The sequence below is a fragment of the Ostrea edulis genome, chromosome 6, assembly GCF_947568905.1.
Source record: "Ostrea edulis chromosome 6, xbOstEdul1.1, whole genome shotgun sequence".
Taxonomy (NCBI): domain Eukaryota; kingdom Metazoa; phylum Mollusca; class Bivalvia; order Ostreida; family Ostreidae; genus Ostrea; species Ostrea edulis.
In genome coordinates this window covers 89,647,218-89,675,099 of record NC_079169.1, presented here as the reverse complement: position 1 = coordinate 89,675,099, position 27,882 = coordinate 89,647,218, and the positions used below count along the sequence as shown (strand labels likewise).

The window sequence follows — 27,882 nt, the reverse complement described above, 5'->3', positions numbered from 1 at the left end:
ACTAGTTGTTATGTTTTTCTGCACTTGTTCATTTCGTTTCCTGCTCTGGTCAGGTAAAGCACACCTGAAATCTTGCAGGTAGATTTTGACCGTGACCTAGTGTGACAACTGAGAACGTGCACGGCTGCATTTCTATCAAAAACGGTGTTTAAACTTTGACTAAAAAGTTTAAATATAGATCCCAAGATTTTCTATATATAAAAGCAATTTACTAACACATAAGTGTTTTGATGGGCCTGCAGCCAGGACTGAAAGGCTGTTCTCTAGGTGTAAGGTTTTGGAATATATAAATATGTGCAGATGTAAGTATATAATATATTGTTATTTTGTTTATGGATTAAATTTATTTCTGAAGAATTTGTACAACATTTGTTCCATTATTTCTACATGTACTATGCACCCTCACTCACCCAGAAATATGTATTTATTGTCTAAATGTACATTTTATACTGTTTTGTACATTTTGCCATGTGTAAAAATAATCTAAATTCTAGATATTATCAACAATGTAAGATATTAAGTAAATTAAGTGAGTGTAAATTGAGACAATTTAATCAGTTGTACACCTTTTAAATTCCAATTTGAAGAAGTGCTGTTCATACACTTAACAGAAAAATATGACATAATGTGAATAGTGATACTGTTGAACAAGACACATTGTAAAGAGTGGTGTAAAGCATGCAGTTATTGCACATCTAATCATTTTTATTGTGTGTGTATATACATGTATTTATTGTTTTCATAAATCATTATAAGGGTAATAAACATACTTAGATGTCATTTTATTTTTTTGTTTTTTTATTATTATTATTATTTTTATTTTGGTTTTCAAATTTTTGGAGAGAAAAAAAATAGTGAGATAGGAATGAAATTCAAAATTAACTTATCTCAAAAGTTTATACACTATAGCAGTAGGCAGAAAATGAGACTTTTATATATCTCAAAAGTATACACTATAGTGGTAGGCAGAAAATGAGACTTTTATATATCTCAAAAGTCTATACACGATAGTGGTAGGCAGAAAATGAAACATTTAATTAATTTAGATAAAAGTCCACACCAAGTCAGCAAGACTACATATCATTACAATACAATGGAGAAGTTTTCTATTTTCCTTCCTCAGTCATTCTACAGAATGTTTTGTAAGCCCATTCCAACATCAGCCTCTCTAAGCTGCAGAGAAAGTTGTGTTCTCTATAGCTGAAGGTCACTGATCAATACATAACAAGTGTTCTGATTTCAGACACCAGGCTACCGGTGATGGAGCGATATGGCCCTCACAAATGGCCCCCTCTTCATAAGCTGAAGGTGGGTGTCGCCCCCACTCCGGTACCCCACACCTTCGACAGTCTTGCAGACGTCTGTCAGGAAATATACCAGTTAGCATCGGACATCGCATCGGGCCAGAAGAAAGTCGTCCTTTGCTGTTCATTTGGTGGCCAGGGAGTTTCTTTAGATTTGTGTGGAGGTAAGTGACATTAAAACATTTAGATCGGAGCATCAGAAGCTGCTGTGGTAAAAGTCTGTTAGAATATGTCTGGGATTTGCATGTTTGCCAATGCTGTTATTGTATTCACCTGATGTAGGGAGTTATGAAAGTTAGAAAAGGTTTGTTTATCAACACGTACTGCATTCGTGGAAGAGGGGGGTGTTGTGCGAGTACTATGTAACCAGTGGCCTTCTGTGTAGTGTGGTATTTATAACTGGTTACATAGATGTGTATAAGAATCTCTGATATATTCCTAATGTATGTTAAGTGTGTAACGGCTGTGAAGTGCTTGACTGAGCTACTTAAAACATATTGTGATTGTTAATGTGCGTGTGTGATAGTACAGTGTGTGTGTGTGTATACATGTATATATATATATATATAAAGCACTAAATAATCACTATATATATATATATATATATATATATATATATATATACACACACATATATATATATACATATATATTTATATCTATATGTATATCCTCATAACTGTTGCATTTTTCACAAATTATGTTTATAATGCAGTTATATATAGTCTCTACAAAATATACAATGTGAAATATCAAAAAATATGTGTACAAACATGTTCAGCTTTTATCACTTGGATCATCGTAATCATCGCTTTAACATGTACTTGTGGAAATCCAGGTAGCTGTACAGTGTACACATTAACATGTAACTTGAATTCTTGTAATTTAATTGATTGGAATTTGTCAATGTTATATTGATTAACAAAAAACCAAACACCACCCTCTCTGTACTCTACTCACCAAGAGAGAAGCTGTGGTCCACAGAATCAATAGAGGATCTCCTGTAGATAACAGCCCATTACTGGGGAAGCAACTGGTGTGCTTGGTCAGACTAAATTAGAACATGGCCGGCAGAATTGTCCAAGTGTTTAATTACATAGCAACAGAAGAGATTGGATGGAAACAGTACTGGTACAAACTTACTGTCACATGGCTTCAAAACTTTTGTGGAATTCAGTTTTACAGAATTTTTCTCTACGGTGATCATACTCCACATAATCATGCAGGTTTTCATGGTTGTTTTTGCAGGTTTAGGATTTATAATGATGCTTGTCTGCAATCTTTGGTGTATTTTTCATCAGAGGCAAATTAGAATAGGTAGTTGTTTTCTTGAACTTTTCAAGCACTTAGATTGGAAATTAAAGTTATAACTTCACTTCTGGATGTAGGAGTTTGAAAATTTTGTAGAATTTAAATTTTCCTACATTTTCGACACACTTGTTGATGATTACCAGATTTTAGGATGTAGTTGTGAAAAATCTCTGATCAATCTTGACTCGCAACAAGTGAAATATTAATTGACTGTTTTCATACTTTATAGATACAATTGATTTCGTTCCAACAAGATTTGCTAGATCAGTCATCTTCATCAAAACATAGTGGAATTTGTGTCTTAAGGTGTTTATTAGAAGGAATTGTGTAATTCATTAGTAAGTCAATCCTGTATTTTGAAAGATGAATAACTGGCTGTATGCTACAGACTAACTTATATAAAATAGAGTATTGTAAAAGACTTATAGTTAGCTGTATGTTGCAGACTAACTTATAAATAGAGTATTGTAAAAGACTTATAGCTAACTGTATGCTGCAGACTAACTTATAAATAGAGTATTGTAAAAGACGGATAGCTAGCTGTATGCTACAGACTAACTTATAAATAGAGTATTGTAAAAGACTTATAGCTGGCTGTATGCTACAGACTAACTTATAAATAGAGTATTGTAAAAGACTTATAGCTGGCTGTATGCTACAGACTAACTTATAAATAGAGTATTGTATTGTAAAAGACTTATAGCTGGCTGTATGCTACAGACTAATTTATAAATTATAGAATATTGTAAAAGATTCAATATTTCTTGTCACTTCTTTGTGTAACAGTATGGGTTGGGTCTCATCATTTCTAGACATCTGTTTCAGTGGGCAGATAATTAGTGTGGAAACAAACATCAATATTTAATGAGGATGAAATGGAGAGGATAAGGATTTTGAATTTACCAATTTTCTGTCGTGTTCAGGTTTTAAGGGAAAAAAACGAGTAAAAAATCCTAGTCTTTGCAGTTTGTCTCGCACTAGCACGCCTGTACGAGTGTTTCCCGAGTGCCCCCTATTAAATTGCGTATCCATCTAACCACTGTGCAGGCATGACGAACTCTTGTTCGCATGTCATCTTAGGATTTCAAAAGGAAGTTCAGTATTACACAAGTATGCAAGTATATTTATTTAATATTACATGAAACGAACTTTCTATTTATACACAGCAATAATATTTCCTGTTTAAAATTGGTGTACTGAGGTGAAGTGTTGGACTCGGATATTGTTTTGTGATGACAGTCGTGTTATGGAGCTTGTTGGAGATGATTGTCTTGTAGTTACAGGTAAAATTAATCTGTGATGGCCGGTAACCGCTACAGTGCTGATCCACTGACAGACAGTACTGAGTACCGTTATTATAGTAGTGAACATTTTATAGACATATGATGATTGAGTGTAGCGTATTAGACTGTACAGTTGTGTTTTAGGAGACATTAATTTAGGTTAAACTTGTGTTATTTTCAAAAAAAGTTGCCTGGAGGTATTGTAACTTTCATCAGGAAGAGTTTTGATTTGAAAAATGACATGAAAACAGCAGGTATCTTTTTTATTATGTAATGTGTAAAAGGGGCAAAAACAGAGAAAAGAATATCTGAAAACAGCATTTGTATATCTTATCAAAAAAGCCACTGTACTTTATAAACTGTGGTAATCAATGTCGTTTAGTAAAGACTGGTGTATACATCTGTTTGTATTGACAAGGTGAGTCAGGGGAGACTGCGCCAGGTGATAAGGTAGTTATCTCTGTGAAGATGTAAGGTGGGGTTTGGAGATAAAGCTCAGGCCTTCCACTAAATATATAGGGACCATACACTGTTGGAAAGGTTCCTGAGGAAGTGGTGTCCTGTGTAAGACTAGGGTCACTAAGTGTAACAAGAGAAGCTGGATGGTGAATATGTGGATTTAGCAGTGAATTAGAACAGGACTTAGAGGGATGAGTGAGGTGGTAGAGGTGTTTGTAGGCCCCCAGCCTTTCAGATATCGGGGTGAGATGGATTGTCATTTAAGTAAAGGCAGACAACAATTAACAGCTGCAGGTTTTAATTTCTATCACCCCATTCTCTGTGTTGGTACACTGTAAGTGGGTGACCTGGGCCTTTTAATGACTTCTATACGAGTATGAAGAAACTTTGTACACATTGTTTTAAATGTAATCTTTTGTACATTAACATTTGCAAGGTTTCTTTCTTTATTGATCATGTTAGTCATTATACACACAGTTGCAAGTGAATAAAGGTTAGAATGGGAAATTATTTGATTGTGACATAGAGAGAACTGTACAGAAACTCGACTTTAAAAATGCTTATATTGCATGCTTATATCTAGCATGTTTAATTGTGTATAGTACTGCCATTGTCATTCACTAATGAGCATGATTAATATTAATAATTCCATGTTCTGAAGTCAGATGTGAAGATACACTTTAAAATAGAAACCATGCACTCAAATGTACATAAATCTATTTATAGAATGGGACTGAATGTTAATCCACCTAATCTATATATCTATGCAACACCTGAATTTCATTGTCACCTTCTTACCCGTGCACAATGCCTTCATGCACGTACCCGACTGAGGTTAGAAAGTGCTGACACAGCAGGGGAGAGAATAGGTGAATGGAAGTGGTGTGGTGTTGTTATAGCCAGGGGCAAAGTGAAACAAGGGGAGATAATTAATGTGTCTGAGTAAAGTCTTGTAACAGATGATTAAATATGGGCCTGGAGACGTTGACACCATGTTTTGATATGACTGTTTATCTTATCATAGGATTTTGGACTGATTGTGGTGGATTAGGAGTGTTGTATAAGGAAATCTAATATGAAGAAGGGTTTTAAAAAGGTGGTCAAGTCAATCATAGGTAATCAACATTACAAATAATCCAATGCTTTAACACGAGCTATGTATTTAGAGTTCATTTTAATTAACAGGGGTATAGTCTTGTCCATATGCCAAATTCATTTCTAAATGTTTTTACTGATATTTAATTTCATCAAATTCTAATTTTTATATAACTTATAAAATCTACATGGACTGAACTAAATATATATATATAAAAAGTGCCAGCTTCTATGTGTAACTGTAGCAATGGCTTGTATATATATATGCACTGTCGGAATTTTTATCAGATTATGCAGCATCGTGAAAACTTCCTGCATTGAATAACTGTATTGCCTATAGAACACCTCTTGTTAATACACAGTGCTTGTGAGATAATGCATCATTTATGTTTATCTCTTATTTCTATGTCGTATGATCTGTCTAATCCTTTATACTCTAAGCCAGCTGAAAGAATTTTGAAGCATATTTTAATATTAGATATTAGTGATAATTAAAACATTAATGATGATCCGTCCATGTATAATTAAATAGAAAAGTTTTGATATGTGCAGTGGCTCAGACCTGTTTGATGTTAATGCATTATGAGCACTTTGAATGAGGAGGGTTTGACGGTCCTGTTACATGTAAAGAAAATGAAGGTTGTCACATACTGTCTCATTTATATCATTAATGTGAGGCAAGCACTTGTTTTTCAGTAGCTGCAGGCTTACATGTACTCTCAGTTAGTTGCTCTGTTCAACAGTTGTATACTTACATGGATAGTTATAAACTAAAAATGTGAATAACACAGATTTTGTAGTATACAGTTAAAACGATGAAAGGAGTTGAACAGTTGATACAGTGTAGGATTCTTTTTTGACAGCCAAGGCAGCCACAGTCCTCTGTGCCCTTGGGATTGGGGTCGGCATTGGAAGTTATCTCCTATACAAGCTTTATTGTAAACTTTTTCCCTCGGATGACAGGGGCCCAGGACCAGTACAAACAGCTGACAAGTTCTGTCAACAGGACCCAAGCCACCATGTAAGTATTGAAAGAAAAAATTAGAAGTGTGTGTGTGTTTATGTGCATGGTTAGAGTTTAAAATGTGTCTATGTGCAGATGATAAGTTATAAGTGACAGAAAGACTTGTATAAAGTATGATACACATGTATGCAAAAGGTCATGGACATCTGAAATAATATGTTGACAGTGTTTGTTGGGTGAGTGCAGAAACAAAAGCACAGGGGTCGATCCAGAATTTTTGGAATGGGTTACATGCAATTTTTTTTCCAGAGGGACCAATCTATACCCAGGATTAACACTTAGCATTTCACAACAGAAGTACTTCAAAATATGCAAATATAATATCTATTGTCTACCAAGTTCTTGGAGGGGAGGGGGGGGGGGGGGGGGAGAGAGACAGCAGACATCCCCCCTCTATATCATTGGATATACATGTATGTGTTTTAAACTCAGATTTTCTCTGTCCTAAGCATGCATGTCCACTCCTCGTGCTTGTTATAAAAGATTAATTCATCCAAAATAAAAAAAAAATTAAAGTACAGTATGAGAGAAGAAATGCTATATCAACAGGGCTATTTGTTTAATTATTTTGAACTGAGAATCAAAATCCTATCTTCAATGGCCAATTTAAAAAAATGCTAGGAAAAGTAATAACTTTTTAAGTATAGTGCATTATTCCCAGGTCTATTGGTTGTAATTTTTCTAATTGAATTATCTTTGGCTATCTCATGAATTACCTGCCAGTTCCCCAAAAGGTGAAAAAAGTCTTGGGGCCCAAAAACCTAATTTTCTTTAAGGTTGATTACTCTCACGCCCTCTGACCTTTAAATCAGTGGACATGTAATTGTTTTAGTTTAATTGTTGGGTGAAATGAAAGGTGATACAAGTTCAGAAAATACATGTAATTATTTTGTTCATAACACTTACAGTGATGTTATTGAAAACTGAATAGACTTAGTGACTTGTCAACTGCAATAAAAACTGACACTGAGCAATTCAGCTGACACTTAATAATGGATTTGTAGTGTTTATTTTTCTTGTAAGCTTTACACAGTGTTTCTTGAACAGATTGTACACACTGCACAGAGATCAATATAGTTGTCTGCATGTCTGTTCAACATTCACATTACTCAGGTGATTGTAGATCCTATTGATTTACTCAAAGTAGAATTAGAGTTACCCCCCTTTCGTTATGAGAGGAAATGATATTGTCAAGGACTCTAGTTTCAATGCTCTATAGTCACATGTAGTAGGATCAATTCATGGGATGACTAAGGTCAGGGGATGTAAGACGAGGCCGTCCGTCTGTCGGTGACCACTCTCTGTAAGTATATTGACCACTAACTGTTCAACAGTCAGTCCATTGATTTTTTTGTTTTTCTGATTCACATAATTAGATGTGTATTATCTTCTTCCCTTTTTATATGGAGCACCAGTCTCTGTAGAGTTGTAGTACATGTGTTGTGTGTGATAATGAATTGATTGTAGCTGGACGGGCACAATAAAGTAAAACTCCGTAGTCTGTGCGGTTTAATGACCTTCACCTAACTGGCTTTTTATTGTTGTTATGTTTTGAAGCACTTTGTGTGGTGTTAAGAAGCTCAAGATCACCGGGATCATTTGTAAATTAAGTACACATATTAGAAATATAACAAAGTCACGCTTCATTGAATTGGTGTCAGAGTGTTGAACTGAGACCAGCTGTAATGAGTCAGTATTAGGATTTATTTTTTAAGTAGGAACATTAAATCTTATTATCTTGATCATGTGTCATAAGCCTGACTGGACGTTATTGTAACAAAATACATTACACAGTTTTCAGCCTGTTCAGACAGAGTGAAGTTATGTTTCCTGAGTGTTTGTATTCTAAGAACATGCAGTAAACTTTAATGGAAGTGCATATGTAGCTTCTAATGGCCGTATTTTCCCAGTAGCATGAACTGAATTCAATGTGACACAAGACAACAGACTCACAGAATTATATTTGAACCTCCATTTTTAACAGCTTAATGTATGATGAAGTCTGGTAGTGACACACTCCCAAAAATCAATAAATCGTCAGGAACTGGTGCTGCAGTGAGAGGGGTTCCAACATGACACCTGCATTATCTCTCAGAATGACCTGTCTTATCTTGTGCTGGACTTTGTAGTCTATCATAAAATTAATGCACTGTTTAACCAGTGCATTAATTGGAGTGACTTAAAGTTTCTTAAAATAGATTTAATGAGCATGCACAATGTATTGTTTTGCATTTCCTAGACAGGTTTTGATGTGCATGTTTCATGTAGGTAAATATTTTGTAGGCATCAGTTTCGCTTTCTTTATTTCTTGAAATCAACAGGTTCAGATTAAACATGCATGAATATAGATACGAACAAAAGTTTTTTCACTTTACATTTCTTTGTAAAATAAAAATTCCCCTAAATATAATTACTCCTTCATATTGGTTTAAGATAGGAATATTATTTTACATACAAATGTCAAAGTTGACCTTAAATTGGACATTTTAAAATGAAATGAAATTCATCTTCAAAGTCATTTAAAGAACACACGGTACACAATCTTCTGAAATGTACTCCAGGATAATGTCTTCTAACTAAATAATGATATATTCCAATAACATGTTCCAGTTTGAATTGCTTGAAGCACTTTTAAATTGATTTTTGAGGCTAGCAAACACTACCAAACAGTATGACTAAGTAAGATTTGTGAAGTGGTCCTATAATGTCTAAACTGTAACAGTTAATGTACCAGACCATGTGAAATAGTCCTATAATCTCTAAACTGTCACAGTTAATGTACCAGACCATGTGAAATAGTCCTATAATCTCTAAACTGTCACAGTTAATGTATCAGACCATGTGAAATAGTCCTATAATCTCTAAACTGTCACAGTTAATGTACTAGAACATGTACAGACATACTGTGTTGATTTACACACTGTACACGTGTTAAGGTTTTGATTTAAGAACAATGTATAATAATGAACTACACGATAAGGATTTAGTGGTTAAGTACTTAGGATGCAGTGCTGATTGCTAAGTATTATATCAACCCGGCATAGCAAACATGGTTAAGAGAGATAACATTATTTCCATACTTAACTTGCAGATAAATACACGATGAATCCAGGTTGAGTTTTTCTGAACATTCATCAAAAATGATGTAAATGTTACTTTAGATTGCCAAAAATAAACAAGAGCAGAATCATCTGAAACATTTACCAGTATTACATTTTTATTGAATGTTGTAGGTGCACACCGATGGTGAGGAGGATGACATGGGAAATTCCGGCTCCAGCGAAGCAGTGCCGGTCCGGTACAATGCTGTAAACGGCGTTCAGTTTGGCAGCTGTCGCACCAGAAACCAAGCAACAAGTCCCATCCTTGTACGACAACGCAGGTCCTCAAAGCACCATCGATTGCACAGGAAGAACTCCAGTGAGGACGAGATTCGTCTTTTGAATTCTGAAGAGGACAGCTCCTCACAGGTTCACGAGGACTCTTTGGAACGCTTGATTCATAGTGCTTCTGATGTCAGTGGAGCTGAACCAAATAGCGGGTCACTGAAAGGGAACCTGAGTCTGAAGTCACTGTATGAACGCAATCATAGATACGGATTCGATGAACATTTCCATGCAAACAAATCGCACCTTTTTGACTCCTCTGGCACCGAAAGTTTACAAATAGAAATTTCCAGTTCACAGGAAGTATTAACCGTCAGTAGTGTTCTGCTGACCCCGCCTTCAGACGATGATCGAAACAATCAAAACAAGGAAAGTGTAACAAATGAACAGAAACCTTGTGTGAAATTCTCAGAAAACATTCCAGATCTCATAGCTAACTTATCACCAACAAATTCGGACCATTGTATTGGTGATAGAAATGATTCTAATGTCACAGATCAATTGAGTTCTGTCTGGCAGACGACCGACAGTTCTAACCATACGTCCCCCTTTCATTCCAGTGGAAGTGGAAAACTTTTCAGTAACTACACAACAGACATATCGGGGAATTTAAGTTTAGATGACGAGGAACTAGATTCCTCTCCTCTGCACAAAGTGAGATGTGCAGACGGTCAGTTTAGGCAGACATTGTTACAGAGACTTCATGAAATTAATACCTCCAGTACATCAACATCTTTAAATTCCTCCCCAGAAGCCTCACCTTTCAGGTACGCAAGGAGTAACAGCTATGACCAAGAACGACAGGAAAGTTTGTCTGGGATGAGTGAAAATGAAATTTTTACAGAATCTGCTGAAGTCGGTCAATCAACAGGAGAATATTTCGAGAAAATTGAACATGAGGTGGATGACATTGCGGATGAATTTGCTGAAATTACAGCAAAACTGGATGAATTAAAACATCTGGCAACAAAACATTCCAGTGAGGATGATATGGAGTATACTCCAAGTGATCCATTAGCCAAAAAGGCATGTGATTTTGTTGATAGGACAAGGGAGAAATTCCATCGCTCTCAAAGTGACACATCTTTGAGTGAAAGTGCAGTTGACACAGATGGCGTTGACCTTTCCTGGGATAGTGAAGGTCAAAGTCAAATCAAGATCCTGCTAAAACGCATCAACAGTCTTCCTTCCCATATGGTGAGCGAATCTCAGGAATCATCTGATAACAAGGTCCCGGACTCACATAACGAAGATGAAACCTCGGACACTGATGACAAGGAAATGAGGACCTCCACATCAGATGGTGCTATCATATTCTTATCTGACAATTATGAAACATGTGATAAACTTTTGCAAGATGAGAGTGACATATGCAGTGACCATTATGATCAGGGACAGACAACTCTAGATGAGCTGGATACAGACAGTGCCTTTGATATGGACCCCGTGGAGCTGGTGTCATCGAGAGAATTATCTCCAGGTAAAGATGGGGTATTGTTGAGTGGTAGGGATGGTACAGTGAGAAAACTGCTGTTCAGTGATGTAGGGACGGGTGACTACCTTGTGAGTAGATCTCCCATTTTAGAAGGGTATTACACAGATTCAAACGACAATACATTCTTGTTTACACTTGTGAAGTATGACCGGTATAGAAGTAAGAGAATCAGGTACTATCCTGAACGCTAAAGAAAGGGCTTTGTGTATCTGATTCATTGTTCATAAAGATTTTTTTCTAGTCATGCTAGTATGTATTTTTCTAGTCTCTATTTATATATAGATCTTGAAGTTTCCATCTATTATCCCAAAGCTGAAACAAATGCAAGTTTTAACTTGAGCAATATATACATGGAAAAAATAAAGAATAAAATGATTACATACTGAAACAAATGCAAGCTTTAACTTGAGCAATATATACATGGAAAAAATAAAGAATAAAATGATTACATACTGCCTTTAGATCACAGTTTCATTGTTTGAATGACTATTTGATGTTGGACTATTTGATGGTTCTCGTCATGGTACATTTTCTTCAGCATGATTAGATATCAATTGTAATGGGCTGAGTGTATTTGCATGTTTGTGAATAGATTTAAATGATAAATTTCTCATCCCACAACAGTTCATTCTTCACTGATTTGTTGGATTGCTTTTATTATTTAGCAGCATACTCCCATAACATTTTCTTCTACAAATGGAAGTTCATTCTCTGTGGAACTTGATGGCTTTTCTTTGTTATATTAGTGGATAACTGTTGTGTATACTTTGTTTTGTTTTATCTTAATACCATCATTCTTTGTTAAATATAATTTTTGATACGAGATTTGTGTTTCTTCTTATTTTGTGATATATAGCGTGGACTTAGGGAAGAGCAATGCATCATTGTTATAACAAAAAACCCGTTAAAAAATCCTAAACAAACCCTTATTTGGCCAAAAATATAGATATTTTATGTGTCCACTAACAAGTCAAAATGAGGGTAGGAAATTAGTGTTTTCAAACTTTACTAAATATTATTCTAAGAGGGGTAATCATCTTATTACACTTTGATATAAAGTAAAAATGTTTCTTCAATGAATTTTTTTAACAATAGGTTAGGGTATATTTTAATGTCACTCAAGTTAGCAGAAAGCACAGCAGTTTTTTAAGGACTTTATTATGTAGAAATTTTTTACCAAACTATTGATTATTTTAGGCCTTGTGAATGAATTAATTTTGATAGGCGTAAATTGCAATGTAATTTAAAACATTTCCAACTTCATAAGGAAGACAACTCTCTTAGAAATGAAAATATTGCATGTCATTTGGAATAATGGATTGTAATCATTATATTTCTGTCTCCCCTCTTTCAGGGAGAGACATATCTGTCTGTCTGTCACAAAATCTGGTGAATGCCTCTCCTCCTATATGGCTTATCGGATAGACTTGAAACTTTGTACATTGCTTCATTGCCATTTGCAGATGTGCATATTGTTGGGACGGGAGGATCCAATTATTTTTCTAAAAGTTATAGTGGATCTAAGAGGGGTGAAAGATGTAAAATAGCTTGTGAATGCTTCTTCTATATGGCTTATTTGATTGATTTGAAATTGTGTACAACACTTCATTGCCATTTGTAGATGTGCATATTGTCGGAACAGGAGGATCCAATTATTTTCCTAAAAGTTGTAGTGGATCTAAGAGGGTGGAGGATGTTAAAATAGCTTATGACTACTTCTCCTATATGGCTTATCTGATAAACTTGAAATTTTGTACAATACTTCAATGCCATTTGCAGGTCTATGTGAATATTATAGGGACAGGAGGATCCAATTGTTATCCTTAAAGTTATAGTGGATCTGAGAAATGGAGGTTGTAAAATAGTTTGTGAACGCTCTCCTCCTATATGGCTTATCGGAGTTCCTAATGTCTATGTTCCTGCTCATGCTTTCTCCTCCTTACCATGCAGTACATTAAGGAGTGGGGGGGGGGGGGGGGGTCATATAGAGCACTTCCAATTTTTTCATTAAAACAATCTCTAGCTTTTCTATATATATATATATATCCCTGGGTTTAAATAAAATAGTGTTAATGCAGTGTATGGCTGTATGCATGATTTTTCCCAAAAATATAAATTACTGTGATGTCAGTGTGTGTGATTTCCTATTAGCTCACTGAAATGAATGATGCTAGAATTATAAATCTGCAAGCTTTACCATGCACTAGATTTATTTTAGAATATGTTATTTTAAGAGATAAATTTCATTTTAAAGAATACATGAGGGTACGCTTCACGCTAGCATAGTTCCAGAAAAGCGGCTTTGCAAGTCATACCCTCATGTATTTTCAAAAATGAAATTAATTTCTTATATTCTGTTTTCATTCTGTCGGCATTCCTAGTTGTTAAAATAGATGTACCTTATTTTTATGAAGAGTCATGCATGCATTGCGTCACAGTGATCATTGTCCAAAGGTCACGTCGCTACAAAGGTCATGTCACTTAAGTAAAGACTTCTATTCAACATGACAGTACTAGTGTCAAAATCCAAGGTCTTGAGTTTGAGCCCCGCTCATGCCATGGTCGCATCAAACCTAAAATGTAAGGATAGGCAATGATTGCTTTTTCGCCAAATGTTCAGCAATTAGAAGTGAGAATCATGGGTCTTTCTGATATGACCTTAAAAACAGAGGTCCCGTGTTGCGTCAGGCGTTGGCAAGTTAAATTATAAAGATCGAACCCTCACTGTTACAGCCCCAAGCGCTAAGCATAGGTCTATGTGTTACTTCACCTACAGCTGGTGATGTCTCAATATGAGTGAAAAATTCTCGATGGGACATAAAACAAATGAACAAACAACCATGCAAGGTCACATATTAGTATGAGCTGTCCTAAAGGATATAGCTTTTAATCAGGGCAGATTAATTAATGATATCCATGAGACCATAAGGAGGCACCTATCCTAAAGGATATAGCTTTTAATCAGGGCAGATTAATTAATGATATCCATGAGACCATAAGGAGGCACCTATCCTAACGGATATAGCTTTTAATCAGGGCAGATTAATTAATGATATCCATGAGACCATAAGGAGGCACCTATCCTAAAGGATATAGCTTTTAATCGGGGCAGATTAATTAATGATACCTTAAGGAGGAACCTTCACCTATTTTAATGGTAAGGAGGAAATGATTACAGCAATAAAAGAATCTGTGAAGCCCTGCTCTTGCTGTAGAAACTGAGCTGGCTTCATCGCAATTTAATTTCTGTAAAAAAAAAAAAATAATAAGAACATTCAGTTTGCTCATAAATTTCATTACATTTTATTACTGTGAAACAATTATTGGCAAATTGATATACAAATTCCAGTAATTATCAATCTTTTGTACATCGCATTTCTTTGCTTTTTAAATTAACACAAAAAATGGATTAATGAATGTAAATGTGTATAAATAATATAAAACTATTGGGAAAAAATACTAATTTAAATAAAAATGTGGTCAAATTATGAAGTAACTATCAATATATCAGTGTAAATGAAAAAATCTAATTATGTATGCACGCCAGTGAGGTTAAAAAAAAAAAACTACGTTAATTAATGGTTTAAGCGACAAAAGAAACATATTCTTCTCTTTTGCTAATAGTTCATGAAGCTCCACAAACACCTAGCCTTGCATGACAATTTTATCATCCACTGAGAGATTTATGAGATGTTTATTTTTAATTGTGGAGCATTAATAAATTGCACCAGTCCATGTTTTTCCATTGTGTGGTATTCTGCAGTGACCATGCTAATATAGTCACGGAGGAAACAGGTTGATGCTTGTTCTCCTGGGTTTTCAGATGTGAACTGTCACTCTGACTAAGGAAGTACTAGTTTGCTATCATGGGTTGTTTTCTCTGGATTACCACTATACACCATCATTTTAAAGGGGGACATAGTGAAAAAGGTAATTCTTGTATTCTCTAAACTTTAAATCTGTTATAAATGTACCATGCAAGGAATTGTGCACTGCTAAATGAAACTTTTAAAATGTTCTGTGATATATTATTTCTGATGGACTTCTAATAATATTGTAGCTTTTTTTTTTTCAAGTATGAAAATGAAGTTTAAGGTGGTTAACAAGGGACAATTATTAAGTTTTGTTGATTATAAATAAATATGAATTTGTTTGATATGGCTTTTGTAGATCTATATATCTACTATGTACATGTCAAATATCCAAAGTATTATAATCTATAATTATGTACATGTCAAAGATCCTAAGTTCATTAAATGCAATTTCACGAGTAAGATAATAAGGCCGATATGCCTTGCATGTATTTGAGGAATCGTTTCTTACGACGGCTCTCGGCTGACCTTGCTGTCGAATTCTTACAATGTGCGTCTATTTTCTTTAAAAAAAAAAATTGTCCTGGAGATTGTAATAAAGCTATGAGGTTGATTGATTCCCCGTGTGTGTATGAGACTTATAGAAAGTTGATCACTTTCATTTATGTGCTTGTAAGTGTTTCACTATAGAATATAACCACACAGACACATATATATATTATAAGAAGGATTTGTCATGCATCCACACTCATCTGCTTGTAATCTGTCGCATTTAATTGCTGTGATATGATGCTTCAGTGTTACTGTTTCTAAAACATATACAATATTTGCTAGAGCAAATTTATTATTAATATGTCATCATAAGATATATATTTTAAAACTTATTAGACATGACCAGATCATTTCAAAATACTTAGAAAACTTATTAGACATGACCAGATTATTTCAAAATACATAGAAAACTTATTCATGTCAACTGATGATTTTTATTTTTTTTTTTGCGATGGGGGTGGGGGGTAAATTTTGAAAGGATTTTAGAATCACGTCATACCTGCATCGTTGGTTTTACCAGACATTTATTATCACATACACAATACATACCTGTACACCTGAATGAAACTACGTCATTTGCAAATTAATTTGGTGGTTTTTTATACCGAGTGAAATGCCACATTTCAATTTGATAATTTTTTATGAATCTGAATTCCTTGTTTGATGTACACAATCACTACTATGAAGTAAAACTTGGGGATTTCCTGTGAATGTATAAGACACCATAGACTATCAAGGCAACTGTATGCTTAAATGTCAGCATGCTATTTTAATTGTTAGATGGGTATGTCATATTTTGCAGGGTCTTTGAATATAGGACCAAAGCAGGATGTTTTAGAATACTGTAAGAAGGAATGGAAAGGACAGACAAAGAAAGCCTCCACCATGTTGAAGGTAATATTGGGTCAAGGTAAAAGTGGCTTAATTAAGTAAATACTTGATGAAAATACAGGAAGTGCACTTGTTTTAGTTGGATTTATATATTGGAGCTTTGGCGATGAAACAAGCGAGTGCTTATGTATGATTGCACAAAGATAAGAAAATTTATTATATACTGCGGAATCATCACATTGTTCGTGGGGGATTGATGTCCGAGGCTTTTGTGGGCCACTCTTACCCATGAATTTGTGTCCTCAAAAAATTTTGAAATAAATTTATTAAAATAGATTTTATCATTTTTCATCATCCAAAACATTGTATCGATAAAGTTGTATTGATATCATCGTTACATCCGTAATCCCATTATTTTTCTTTCGATCAAGCTGTTAATGTAAAAACAAAAACAATGGAATTGTTATTATCTTTACCAATGAAATTATGTCCCCATGAACCAGCAAAATTTTGCTTACTCATGAACCAGCAAAATTTTGCTTACTCACGAACCAGCAAAATTGCTTACCCACGAACATTAATGGCCCTTACAAATTGAAGCAATTCAGGAGTACACAAAAATAAGTTAATTGACACACTACAGGGTGGGACATGTACTATTGATTTTATTATTTCCAACTTTTATTATAATTTGTGAAATACAGCAAACTTCATCTAATCTGGATGCTAGATAATCTGGATGCTATATAATCTGGATGATGTATAATCTGAATGATGTATTATCTGGATGATGTATAATCTGGATGATGTATAATCTGGATGCTATATAATCTGGATGATGTATAATCTGGATGATGTGTAATCTGGATGATGTGTAATCTGGATGATGTGTAATCTGGATGCTATATAATCTGGATGATGTATAATCTGGATGCTATATAATCTGGATGATGTATAATCTGGATACTGTATTATCTGGATGATGTATAATCTGGATGATGTATAATCTGGATGCTATATAATCTGGATGATGTATAATCTGGATGATGTGTAATCTGGATGATGTATAATCTGGATGCTATATAATCTGGATGATGTATAATCTGGATGATGTGTAATCTGGATGATGTATAATCTGGATGATGTGTAATCTGGATGATGTGTAATCTGGATGATGTGTAATCTGGATGCTATATTATCTGGATGATGTATAATCTGGATGCTATATAATCTGGATGATGTATAATCTGGATGCTGTATTATCTGGATGCTGTATTATCTGGATGCTGTATCATTTGGATGCTGTATTATCTGGATGCTGTGTAATCTGGATGATGTATAATATGGATGATGTGTAATCTGGATGATGTATAATTTGGATGCTATATAATCTGGATGCTGTATTATCTGGATGATGTATAATCTGGATGATGTATAAATGTATAATCAGGATGATGTGTAATCTGGATGATGTATAATCTGGATGCTGTATTATCTGGATGATGTATAATCTGGATACTGTATTATCTTGATGCTATATAATCTGGATGATGTATAATCTGGATGATGTATAAATGTATAATCTGGATGATGTATAATCTGGATGCTATATAATCTGGATGATGTATAATCTGGATGATGTGTAATCTGGATGATGTGTAATCTGGATGATGGATGATGTGTAATCTGGATGATGTGTAATCTGGATGATGTATAATCTGGATGCTATATAATCTGGATGATGTATAATCTGGATGATGTGTAATCTGGATGATGTATAATCTGGATGATGTGTAATCTGGATGATGTGTAATCTGGATGCTATATTATCTGGATGATGTATAATCTGGATGCTATATAATCTGGATGATGTATAATCTGGATGCTGTATTATCTGGATGCTGTATTATCTGGATGCTGTATCATTTGGATGCTGTATTATCTGGATGCTGTGTAATCTGGATGATGTATAATATGGATGATGTGTAATCTGGATGATGTATAATTTGGATGCTATATAATCTGGATGCTGTATTATCTGGATGATGTATAATCTGGATGATGTATAAATGTATAATCAGGATGATGTGTAATCTGGATGATGTATAATCTGGATGCTGTATTATCTGGATGATGTATAATCTGGATACTGTATTATCTTGATGCTATATAATCTGGATGATGTATAATCTGGATGATGTATAATCTGGATGCTATATAATCTGGATGCTGTATTATCTGGATGATGTATAATCTGGATGATATATTATCTGGATGATGTATAATCTGGATGATGTATAATCTGGATGCTATATAATCTGGATGATGTATAATCTGGATGATGTATAATCTGGATACTGTATTATCTGGATGATGTATAATCTGGATGATGTATAATCTGGATGATGTATAATCTGGATGATGTATAATCTGGATGATGTATAATCTGGATACTGTATTATCTGGATGATGTATAATCTGGATGATGTATAATCTGGATACTGTATTATCTGGATGATGTATAATCTGGATGATGTATAATCTGGATGATGTGTAATCTGGATGCTATATAATCTGAAATGCTGTTAAATCCACACATTATCCCGTAATGTTATGGAGGCCAAATTAATTTTTTCAGTATTGAAATTGTCCTTTTAAGAAGCTACTAGTGTCCTGTATTTATGAAGTCCTCAAATGCTTGTTTATGATATAGAGTTCACCTGTACATACTGTCAAATTAGTGCAGTTTGTGATATAGAATTTGTGGTGCAGTTTATGATAGTTTAACTCTCACAGATTTTTTTTATTTTGTCTACACATAACTTTACATGTTTTAGAATTCTTCTTACCAAAGCGAGATCACAGCCCTGGAAATAATTAAAAACCACCCTCATGAACTTGAAATCACCAGTACCTGCAGACCATGAGCATCTATTGTTCCGGGGGGGGGGGGGGGGGGGGGGGGGGGGTTCCATATTTTGTTACAAAACTGAATAGTATTGCCTGGGGATTTTAAATCTTAGAATTGTTTTAGTTTATTTTTATTTGTTCTGAAATAAATCATGCATTCATGTGCATTTTCTTTATAAATGGATAAGAGAAATCTTTAAATGATATGAAAACAACAACCTAATTTTCAGCATTTTATTTAACCATTGACAATTATGTATGCATATCATAAAACTCTGTATGTGTGAATATATTAAAGTTGGCAATTTTAAATATGTCGCTGGTTTTAAATGCAATTTAGATAAGAAATTAAAAATGTAGGGATTAATTAAATACCTGAAACAATTCTGTATCTATGTGTGACGAAATGTTATTTTCGTTGTTTCAAAGAACGTGTTCCTGAAGTTTCCATGCCACAAAACTGTGTTTTGATTTGAAAAACATGGCATTTGTGGACGTGCTGTCTCTTGTCTGTTGGTGACCATCTTGGTTTCTGTCATTTGTCAAACTGTAAAGAGAACTACATCACCTGTGATAGGCGTGGGGACTGAATGATGATTCAGTGTGAAGAAGAGACAAACTAATTAATGTACACAATTACAGATGGCCTTGTTGTAATGGGAGATAATTAATCATGTGTTTGTGGTTTATACAAACTTTATATCTGCAGATTTGGGAAATGCACATGATACTGTTTTGAAAATTGTTATGTAATAATGCTGAGATTAGTCTGGACTTAAAAGTGTCAGGATGTTTTTAAATAATATGCTATATTTAGTTAATAAATTTATTTTTCGACTTGGAAAAAAAAAAAAAAAATTAGCATGCCATATTTTAAAAGTATTAGGAATATTGAAAAGGCCATAATAGTATGTTTTTTCCCCGCTATATTTAGTCTTATCACTTTTGATGTGTCCATCAGTCAGGGGGAAAATTAACATTAAAAAATTGCAGAATATTAATTACAAGAGTTCAAAACTCTGGATTGTAATGGTTTGTTTAATCTTATCATTGATTAATCTATGCAATGAATGAATCCGCATGTGTAATGAGATATACATCTTTGTAAAGAAAAAGCATCTTGGCTCTAAAAAAAAAATTTACACTGAAACAATGTCAAAAGAAAAGTAGTTTCTTCTTTTCAATGTTTTTCTGATTTTAAAAACTTATAGATAAAATGAATTTGCTTAAATTAAGATAAGTTTATCAAGTGTGTGTGTTTAATGAGAAGGAACTGAAGTCAGAAAAAATACAAGCTATGACTTTTTCTTCTTCAAAAAATCAGCCATTAAAGATATGTAATGAGGGCACAATTTTTGTGCATGAGGTTAATCATCATATTTCACCAATTCATTTTTCCAACCAAACCACAATATTTTGCACTCGTGTAAACCCACATTAAGAAGCCTGTGACAGTTTTTCTTGATTGATGTCTCTAACTTTTAAAGCTGTACTATTAATGCTTACTCCTTGATTAATGTCGAAGGTCGATTTTGAATGCAGTCTGTAGAAAGGAAATGCGATTTACCAGTGTGCGTACTTGTCCAGATTTCCTTTCAAATTGCCAGGATGTGTCGTAAATTGCAAAAGTAAATAATGGGGTAACCCTCTCTATATATGTTTTAAACTCAGCTCAATTTCCAATGTACCTAAACTGATAATCACAATGAGATTCGGCTGTCCCGTGAAAGCACTGATGTCTATGTCATGGTGTCAATCCAAATTATCTCAGTCGGATAAAGAGCTCAGTCCAAATTATCTCAGTCAGGCAGATTAAGAGCGCAGTCCAAATTATTTCAGTCAGGCAGAATATGAACTCAGTACAAATTATCTCGGCCAAGCATTTCAAATTATCCCAGTCAGGCAGAATAAGAGCTCAGTCCAAATTATCTCAGGCAGAATCTGAACTCAGTCCAAATTATCTCAGCCAAGCATTTCAAATTATCCCAGTCAGGCAGAAGAAGAGCTCAGTCCAAATTATCTCAGTCAGTCAGAATATGAGCTCAATCCAAATTATCTCAGTCAGGCAGAATATGAACTCAGTCCAAATTATCTCAGTCAGAATAAGAACTTAGTCCAAATTATCTCAGTTAGGCAGAATATGAACTCAGTCCAAATTATCTCAGCCAAGCTGAATATGAACTCAGTCCAAATTATCTCAATCAGGCAAAATAAGAGGCCTGTCCAAATTATCTCAGTCAGAATAAGAACTTAGTCCAAATTATCTCAGTCAGGCAGAATATGAACTCAGTTCAAATTATCTCAGCCAAGATGAATATGAACTCATTTCAAATTATCTCAGTCAGGCAAAATAAGAGGTCTGTCCAAATTATCTCAGTCAGAAGAAGAGCTCAGTCCAATTTATCCCAGTGAGGCAGAAGAAGAGCTCAGTCCAAATTATTTTGGTCAGGCAGAACAAGAGCTCAGTCCAAATTATCACAATTAGGCTGAATTTTCTCTGAAATAAGATCTATACCTATTTCCTTGATTTACAGGCATATGAAGAAGTCCCTGTCCTGACCGAATGTAGACATCTGCACCAAATCAGGGGAGACAATTACTGTGGGATCAGAGGCACACTGCTACAGTGTTTTATACAGAACATTAATGTGTTATCCAAGTGGAAGAATTGCGAGTCTGTGGTAAACAGGTTGCATGCACTTTACAGAAATCCACACTCCGGACTGTCCCAGTGGACTTTCGCTCACCGAATTCCCTTTAACAAGAAGGATAAATTGTCAACAATGGCAGAGTGTGTTCAGTGTCTATTCAATAAGGTAGGACAAAATGCTATGACGTGTTTGCTAGCTGTTAAGTTCTAAACAGGTTGAGTCTTGGATGAAATCAAAGTATAGGGCTGCTAAGAGGACTTTTGTTTCATTTTTATCCATATTAGTCATGGGTGACTCAGTCTTGTCAAGTATCCATAAGATGCAAATTCCTTACAAGCAGAATGATACAATGTAGCCAAACAGATCTTTTACTACTCATTCTGCTGTGATTTAGATGTAGATAATTATTGGAGATTTTTTTCATATTCAGACAATGTTATAGCTGTTTCGATATTTGACAGGTCAGTGAGTGTCGCAGTCTTTCTACTGATGAGGAGAGGACTAGTTGGCCTGTAAACTTGCTGAACCACGAAACCAAGGAGGACTTGCTGTGTATGGAGGCCATCAAACTGCTGATGTTCCAGGAGGCCCACTTCCTGTTCGAGGCGTATCAGAAGGGGGATGAGGTGCCGGTGTTTGTGTGGTTGTTGTTTGCTAGAGACACCTCAGAAAATCCAGAAACTTTAGTAAAGAACCACATCAACCCTGTGGGAGACTCCGGGGGCCTGGAACAGGTAACATGTTAGAATTACTCAAAGTCCATCAAAAATCAAGAACAGGATTTCAAAGGTTTAAAGGGACATGGACACGATTTGAGCTGAAAACTTTCAAATTTTATTTTTTGATTTTTAATGTTTAGAATGCTTAACTAAGGTATTACTAATGATCAGCAAAAATTTGAATGTCAGTAGTCAAGGTACATGAGAGACACAGAGGTCACAAGTCCTTGTTATGTAAACAAGGCTTGTGCCATGTTATTGTTTACATAGGTTAAATAAACTAGTAAAAGTTTCGTTCAAAGCAGATTTTTTTTCAATTTATAAGTGAATTCTTAACACAATTAAATATTTTCTACTGTTTGGCACATCTGATTTTGTTTTAAACACGCTATTTTCTATTAAACAATCTACATGTATATGTAAACAAAGACATGGCACAAGCCTTGTTTACATAACAAAGAATTGCGAGTGCTGTATCTCACTTTATAACTCAACAGTTGATATTCAAATTTTGGTTGACCATTAGAAATACTTTAGTTAAGCATTGTTAACAATAAAAATGGAAAATTTTCAGCTGAGCTGAATTCACTCACAAGAATAAGCCTGTTTATAGCGCTGTCAAAAAACAGTGTCTGTCGTTTGTTTTGTGATGAGCCAGGGGTCGAAATTAACTTTTTCTACCACAGGCTAATTTTAGCCTGTGGGTAAAAACTCCACACGCTAAAATGAAAACCTACAAGCTAAAATAAAAATAATGAAGTAGTGCTCTTTTTTATATATGTTTTTTTTTAAATCAATGATTTTCCCCATCATTACTGAGCCTAGTGGGTCAACAGGCATCGTTTGGACAATTAAGACATTAAGTTATGTAAGTCATATGGTGCAATGTTTAGGTCTCTTAATTATTGCACCTCTAATCCACAACTTGTCTACCGCAGGTCTAGATCCAGTCTTTGAATTTCATGCCACATCATGGTTGTCACTAGTGATTTTTAAAGCGAATACCGGACTCATGGTTTATAAGCAGCAGGATCACGAGTCCTATGAACTTTTTTGATAATCGTCTACGCGGTGAGCAATGCACTCGTGTCATCACTACAACCCGACCTCAATATGACAATAAATTTAGATAGGACATTCTCATGATTTTGATAAAAATAACTACCGGAAGACTTGGTAAAACATAGACTCCGATTTTTTTTTTTTAGATAAATGAATAACAAAAACTTCATACTTGGAATTCAATTTAATCACCCCTATAGGTGAACAGGACTCGTGGCACATGTCAATATGCGATGTCTGACCTCTAAAGCATTTGTTTGACTCCGAGTTTCTGAAAAAATCATAAAAGAAAAATCCGGATAGAAACGGTTGTTGAAATCGGTCGTTGATGTAAGCGTTTGTATGATTCAGAGTGCAAGTTTAAGAAAAGCGAATAGCGCATCACTGTATAAAACGGATACGATACGATCATAGTTTGTAAATCACCACTCGCTAAGATTTTCGAGTGTCCACTATTTTTACTTGCTATTTTTCAAATGTACTCGCATTTTGCGAGTATTTCTCGCTAATTTCGAGCCCTGTGAGCTGACTTCAATTCTTTGCTACATTTATACAACTGACTGTAATACATTAGAGCTGACTATTAATTTTACTTGCAACAACCAGGACCTATCAAAATATGTAAACTCTAAAACAGTCATGGTAATACATCCCAAGATTTTTTGTAAAAATGAGATAGAATGCAAGTGAATTGTACGTGAAATTTCTCTAAAAATTACATATCATTGAGAAACGTAGCATGTGTCCTTAATTGTACTTGCCAGTAACCTTTCAGCGGATCAATTTTACTGACCAATTTTGTCAATACAGTCACTGATGCTGGAGAATATATAAACAATCTGATTAAAACCAGATCCTGAGATCCGCTCACTTAGATCGCTACACTAGATCTGACGTAACCCCATATAGGGTCACGTCCGCATAACCTTTCGTTCAGCCAATCAAATTGACCCTGTCAATTTACACCAACGATAATTTTTCTCCCATGAACATTTGCGTCATTATTTACGTTAGAGATGCAATATAAATGACTGCGCGTTTGACAGACGACTGCACACCTGTCAAATCATGCGATTTAAATAACGTCTGTATTCTCTGCGGGTTTTCTTTCATTCAAATGCTAAAAATCCCGATGGAGTTCACAATTCAAGGAAAATGGCTGCAATTGTTTGGTTTGAAAGAAAACATATCGCAGCTAGATGCGACGTCATAATGCACCGTTTACGTCGACTGGCGTTATATTCCTCACGTTATTTAAGTAAACCATCTTGAAAACTATTCAATTCGTACCCATCCCTATTCATACATAGATCGGAATTCACAATTAATTTAATTTGGGTATATTTCATATCGTACGTTTTATTGTTTGTATAAACGGAATAGATTAGGCATTATTGTGAAAGTTTAAAATTCGTTATGCGAGAATATACAATTTTACAGTGTTGAATAAACTTCGTGGAGAGAGATTACAGCAATTTGTTTACGAATTGCCAGGAACCGCATAAATAGCCATCATTGTCTGTATGGTGCATTCTGACTGGCTGATAGTTCTCATGAATATTCCAAACGAAAGGTCATGTGGACATGACCCCCCTATGGGGTTATGTCAGATCCTACTGTAGCGATTGTGAGCATATTCTAGGATCTGATTTTAATCAGATTGATATATAAATGTCTGTTTTTGTGACGGAATTCACTTTTTTGAAGTTATCAAGTAGGTCAAGGTCATGTTACACCTGCTATGTCAAGGTCATGTTACACCTGTTCTGTGTCAATAAACAATTTCAAATTGACAAGTACTACACAACCAATGACACAAAGCCAGATGTATTAGCAGTAAGAGTTCTCCCCCTTTTCTTTTCACTTTGTCCTCGTCAGAACTGTTGTGTTGTTAATAAAAAACATGTAGCAGATTTCATTGTCCTATTATTTCACTCTGTTAAGATAGCAACTTTTGATTCTTAAAAATTCTTTTTTTAAGAAATTCCAATGCTAACATGTTGTTGAATTTACAGATTGACAGAATCTGCATTGACACTTTCTGTTGTATTTACAGATCGAGATGATTTTATTGGGGCATACTTTAGGAGTTACAATCAAAGTCCTGAGATTGCAGCAGTATGGAGAAGAAGATTTTATCACCTACTACCCAGACGACATGAAAGAGTCGTGGCCACAGATCGTGTTAATTGCTGAAGATGACAGACATTACAATGCACCCGTTGTGTGATGATAAAATGTCAGAACTTCCTAATTCATCTGACACTTCAGATTAGAAGCTCCAAGGGAAGGGAATACAGAGGACCCTTACAGATGAACATTTCAAGTTGACCTGCACACCTAGAAATACACAGGCAGTTATCATTTGCATGAGGTTCCTACATTTGCTGAAGAATAACTTTATGAATTTACCTATGCTGCAATATGTAAGACTGCTCATGTACGTGTAATGTTTTGTTCAGGCTTGTGTTTCATCATACAGCAATGACTCGTCCTACAGCAATGACATTTGTCTTGTCCATGCAGACATCACAAAATTCATCTATAAAGTCCTCTGTATGCCAGAGATTGTCAGTACTCAGTCCTCTGTATAGAGATTGTCAGTACTCAGTCCTCTGTATAGAGATTGTCAGTACTCAGTCCTCTGTATGCCAGAGATTGTCAGTACTCAGTCCTCTGTATGCCAGAGATTGTCAGTACTCAGTCTTCTATATACCAGAGATTGTCAGTACTCAGTCCTCTGTATGCCAGAGATTGTCAGTACTCAGTCCTCTGTATGCCAGAGATTGTCAGTACTCAGTCCTCTGTATGCCAGAGATTGTCAGTACTCATTTCATGCTAGTCAACCACCTTTTCTCCACATTTTACATGTACATGGAATATGATTATGCTTGGGGTAATTGGGGCCTCAAGCTTTTCATTAAACCTGAATGTTGGTAAATGATATAACAGAATGGTTGCTGAGGTCAAGTAGAATGTTATTTTTTTGCAGTATGTGATTGATATAACAGAATGGTTGCAATGCTGAGGTCTGGTAGAATGTAATTTTTTTTGCAGTATGTGATTGATATAACAGAATGTTTGCTAAGGTCTGGTAGAATGTAATTTTTTTTGCAGTATGTGATTGATATAACAGATGTGATGGCAATGGGCTTATTTTTTGTTTACTGTGGATTAATGTGGGGTACCTCATTGTATACTTTACATAGCTGCTACTCAAGTCTTCACAAGAAATATTATTAATTCATGATGAAAGCTTAATCTAGAGCTTGTCTCATTCATAGATGGACAACTTTAGGACCAAAATGCAACCTCTATCCTGAATATAAAACATGTTAAAATGTATCTCAATCAACCGTCTATTAGAAATTTTCTCCTTCACTTATTGTTTTGTTTTCAGAAGGAGATGATATCATAATAGATATAGCTGTTGTAAAGCTGGGTATATGTGCTTTTTATCAAAGTGTTGCTAAAGTGTATATCTCCGAATTCTTATTCATTTAAGAATGCAATTGAGAGAAATAGTCAGATAATCGCTATGCGGTATGAATTACTTACAGGAATACAATTTCCTTAACAGTAGAGATGAATGATATACAAGTTAGTGTACTTTATTTTAAAAGGATCATTTTACCCAGAAAATAAGAAGTATTTCACTGCTGTATAGAAGAACCTTTCACTGTGGTACAAATTTAGAAACGGAAAGCCTTGCACAGATTATTTAGATGATCGGGAAGTGCAGCTCGGTGTTGATATTTATGTTATAAGCATGAGCAGCCTAAAGGTTTTTTTTTTAATTTTTACAAGGTTGGTTTTATTTTAAAATATGTACTTGATGAATTTGAATAAATTGAAAGTATAGATAAGTATCCAGCATGTTTGCGGTTTTTTTCGTGGAGTGTGAGGGAGGTACATGTATTATTAGCACATCTGAGCTGAAAGGTTAAGTGATCTTTTCTGGTAGAAATTCGTCCATACATGTATTTGT

At 34.8% G+C, this 27,882-nt stretch overlaps 1 protein-coding gene across 8 annotated transcripts; it reads left to right on the top strand.

Annotated features, from left to right (window-relative positions):
- The first annotated feature begins 198 nt into the window (after nucleotides 1–198).
- On the top strand, nucleotides 199–27,763 carry LOC125683738 (dentin sialophosphoprotein-like). Of its 8 annotated transcripts, none has more exons than XM_056142579.1 (8): nucleotides 199–302; nucleotides 1,244–1,468; nucleotides 6,316–6,473; nucleotides 9,710–11,342; nucleotides 16,524–16,615; nucleotides 21,997–22,278; nucleotides 22,575–22,847; nucleotides 25,951–27,763. In XM_056142579.1, exons 1-8 carry the CDS (start codon nucleotides 293–295, stop codon nucleotides 26,122–26,124), a joined length of 2,847 nt encoding a protein of 948 aa, XP_055998554.1. In that variant the 5' UTR covers nucleotides 199–292; the 3' UTR covers nucleotides 26,125–27,763. The 8 variants fall into 8 exon arrangements, with proteins under 8 accessions (XP_055998554.1, XP_055998558.1, XP_055998555.1 ...); XM_056142583.1 differs by lacking the exon at nucleotides 199–302 and adding an exon at nucleotides 5,382–5,472 and having other exon boundaries at nucleotides 1,359–1,468; XM_056142584.1 differs by lacking the exons at nucleotides 199–302; nucleotides 1,244–1,468 and adding exons at nucleotides 4,584–4,600; nucleotides 5,382–5,472.
- Nucleotides 27,764–27,882: the final 119 nt, after the last annotated feature.

Bases quoted from the DNA above. Each gene is read 5' to 3' on its own strand.
- LOC125683738 (XM_056142579.1), top strand. The intron at 6,474-9,709 runs GTAAGTATTGAA...TGAATGTTGTAG, and splicing joins AACAGGACCCAAGCCACCAT to GTGCACACCGATGGTGAGGA. The intron at 16,616-21,996 runs GTAATATTGGGT...CTTGATTTACAG, and splicing joins AAGCCTCCACCATGTTGAAG to GCATATGAAGAAGTCCCTGT.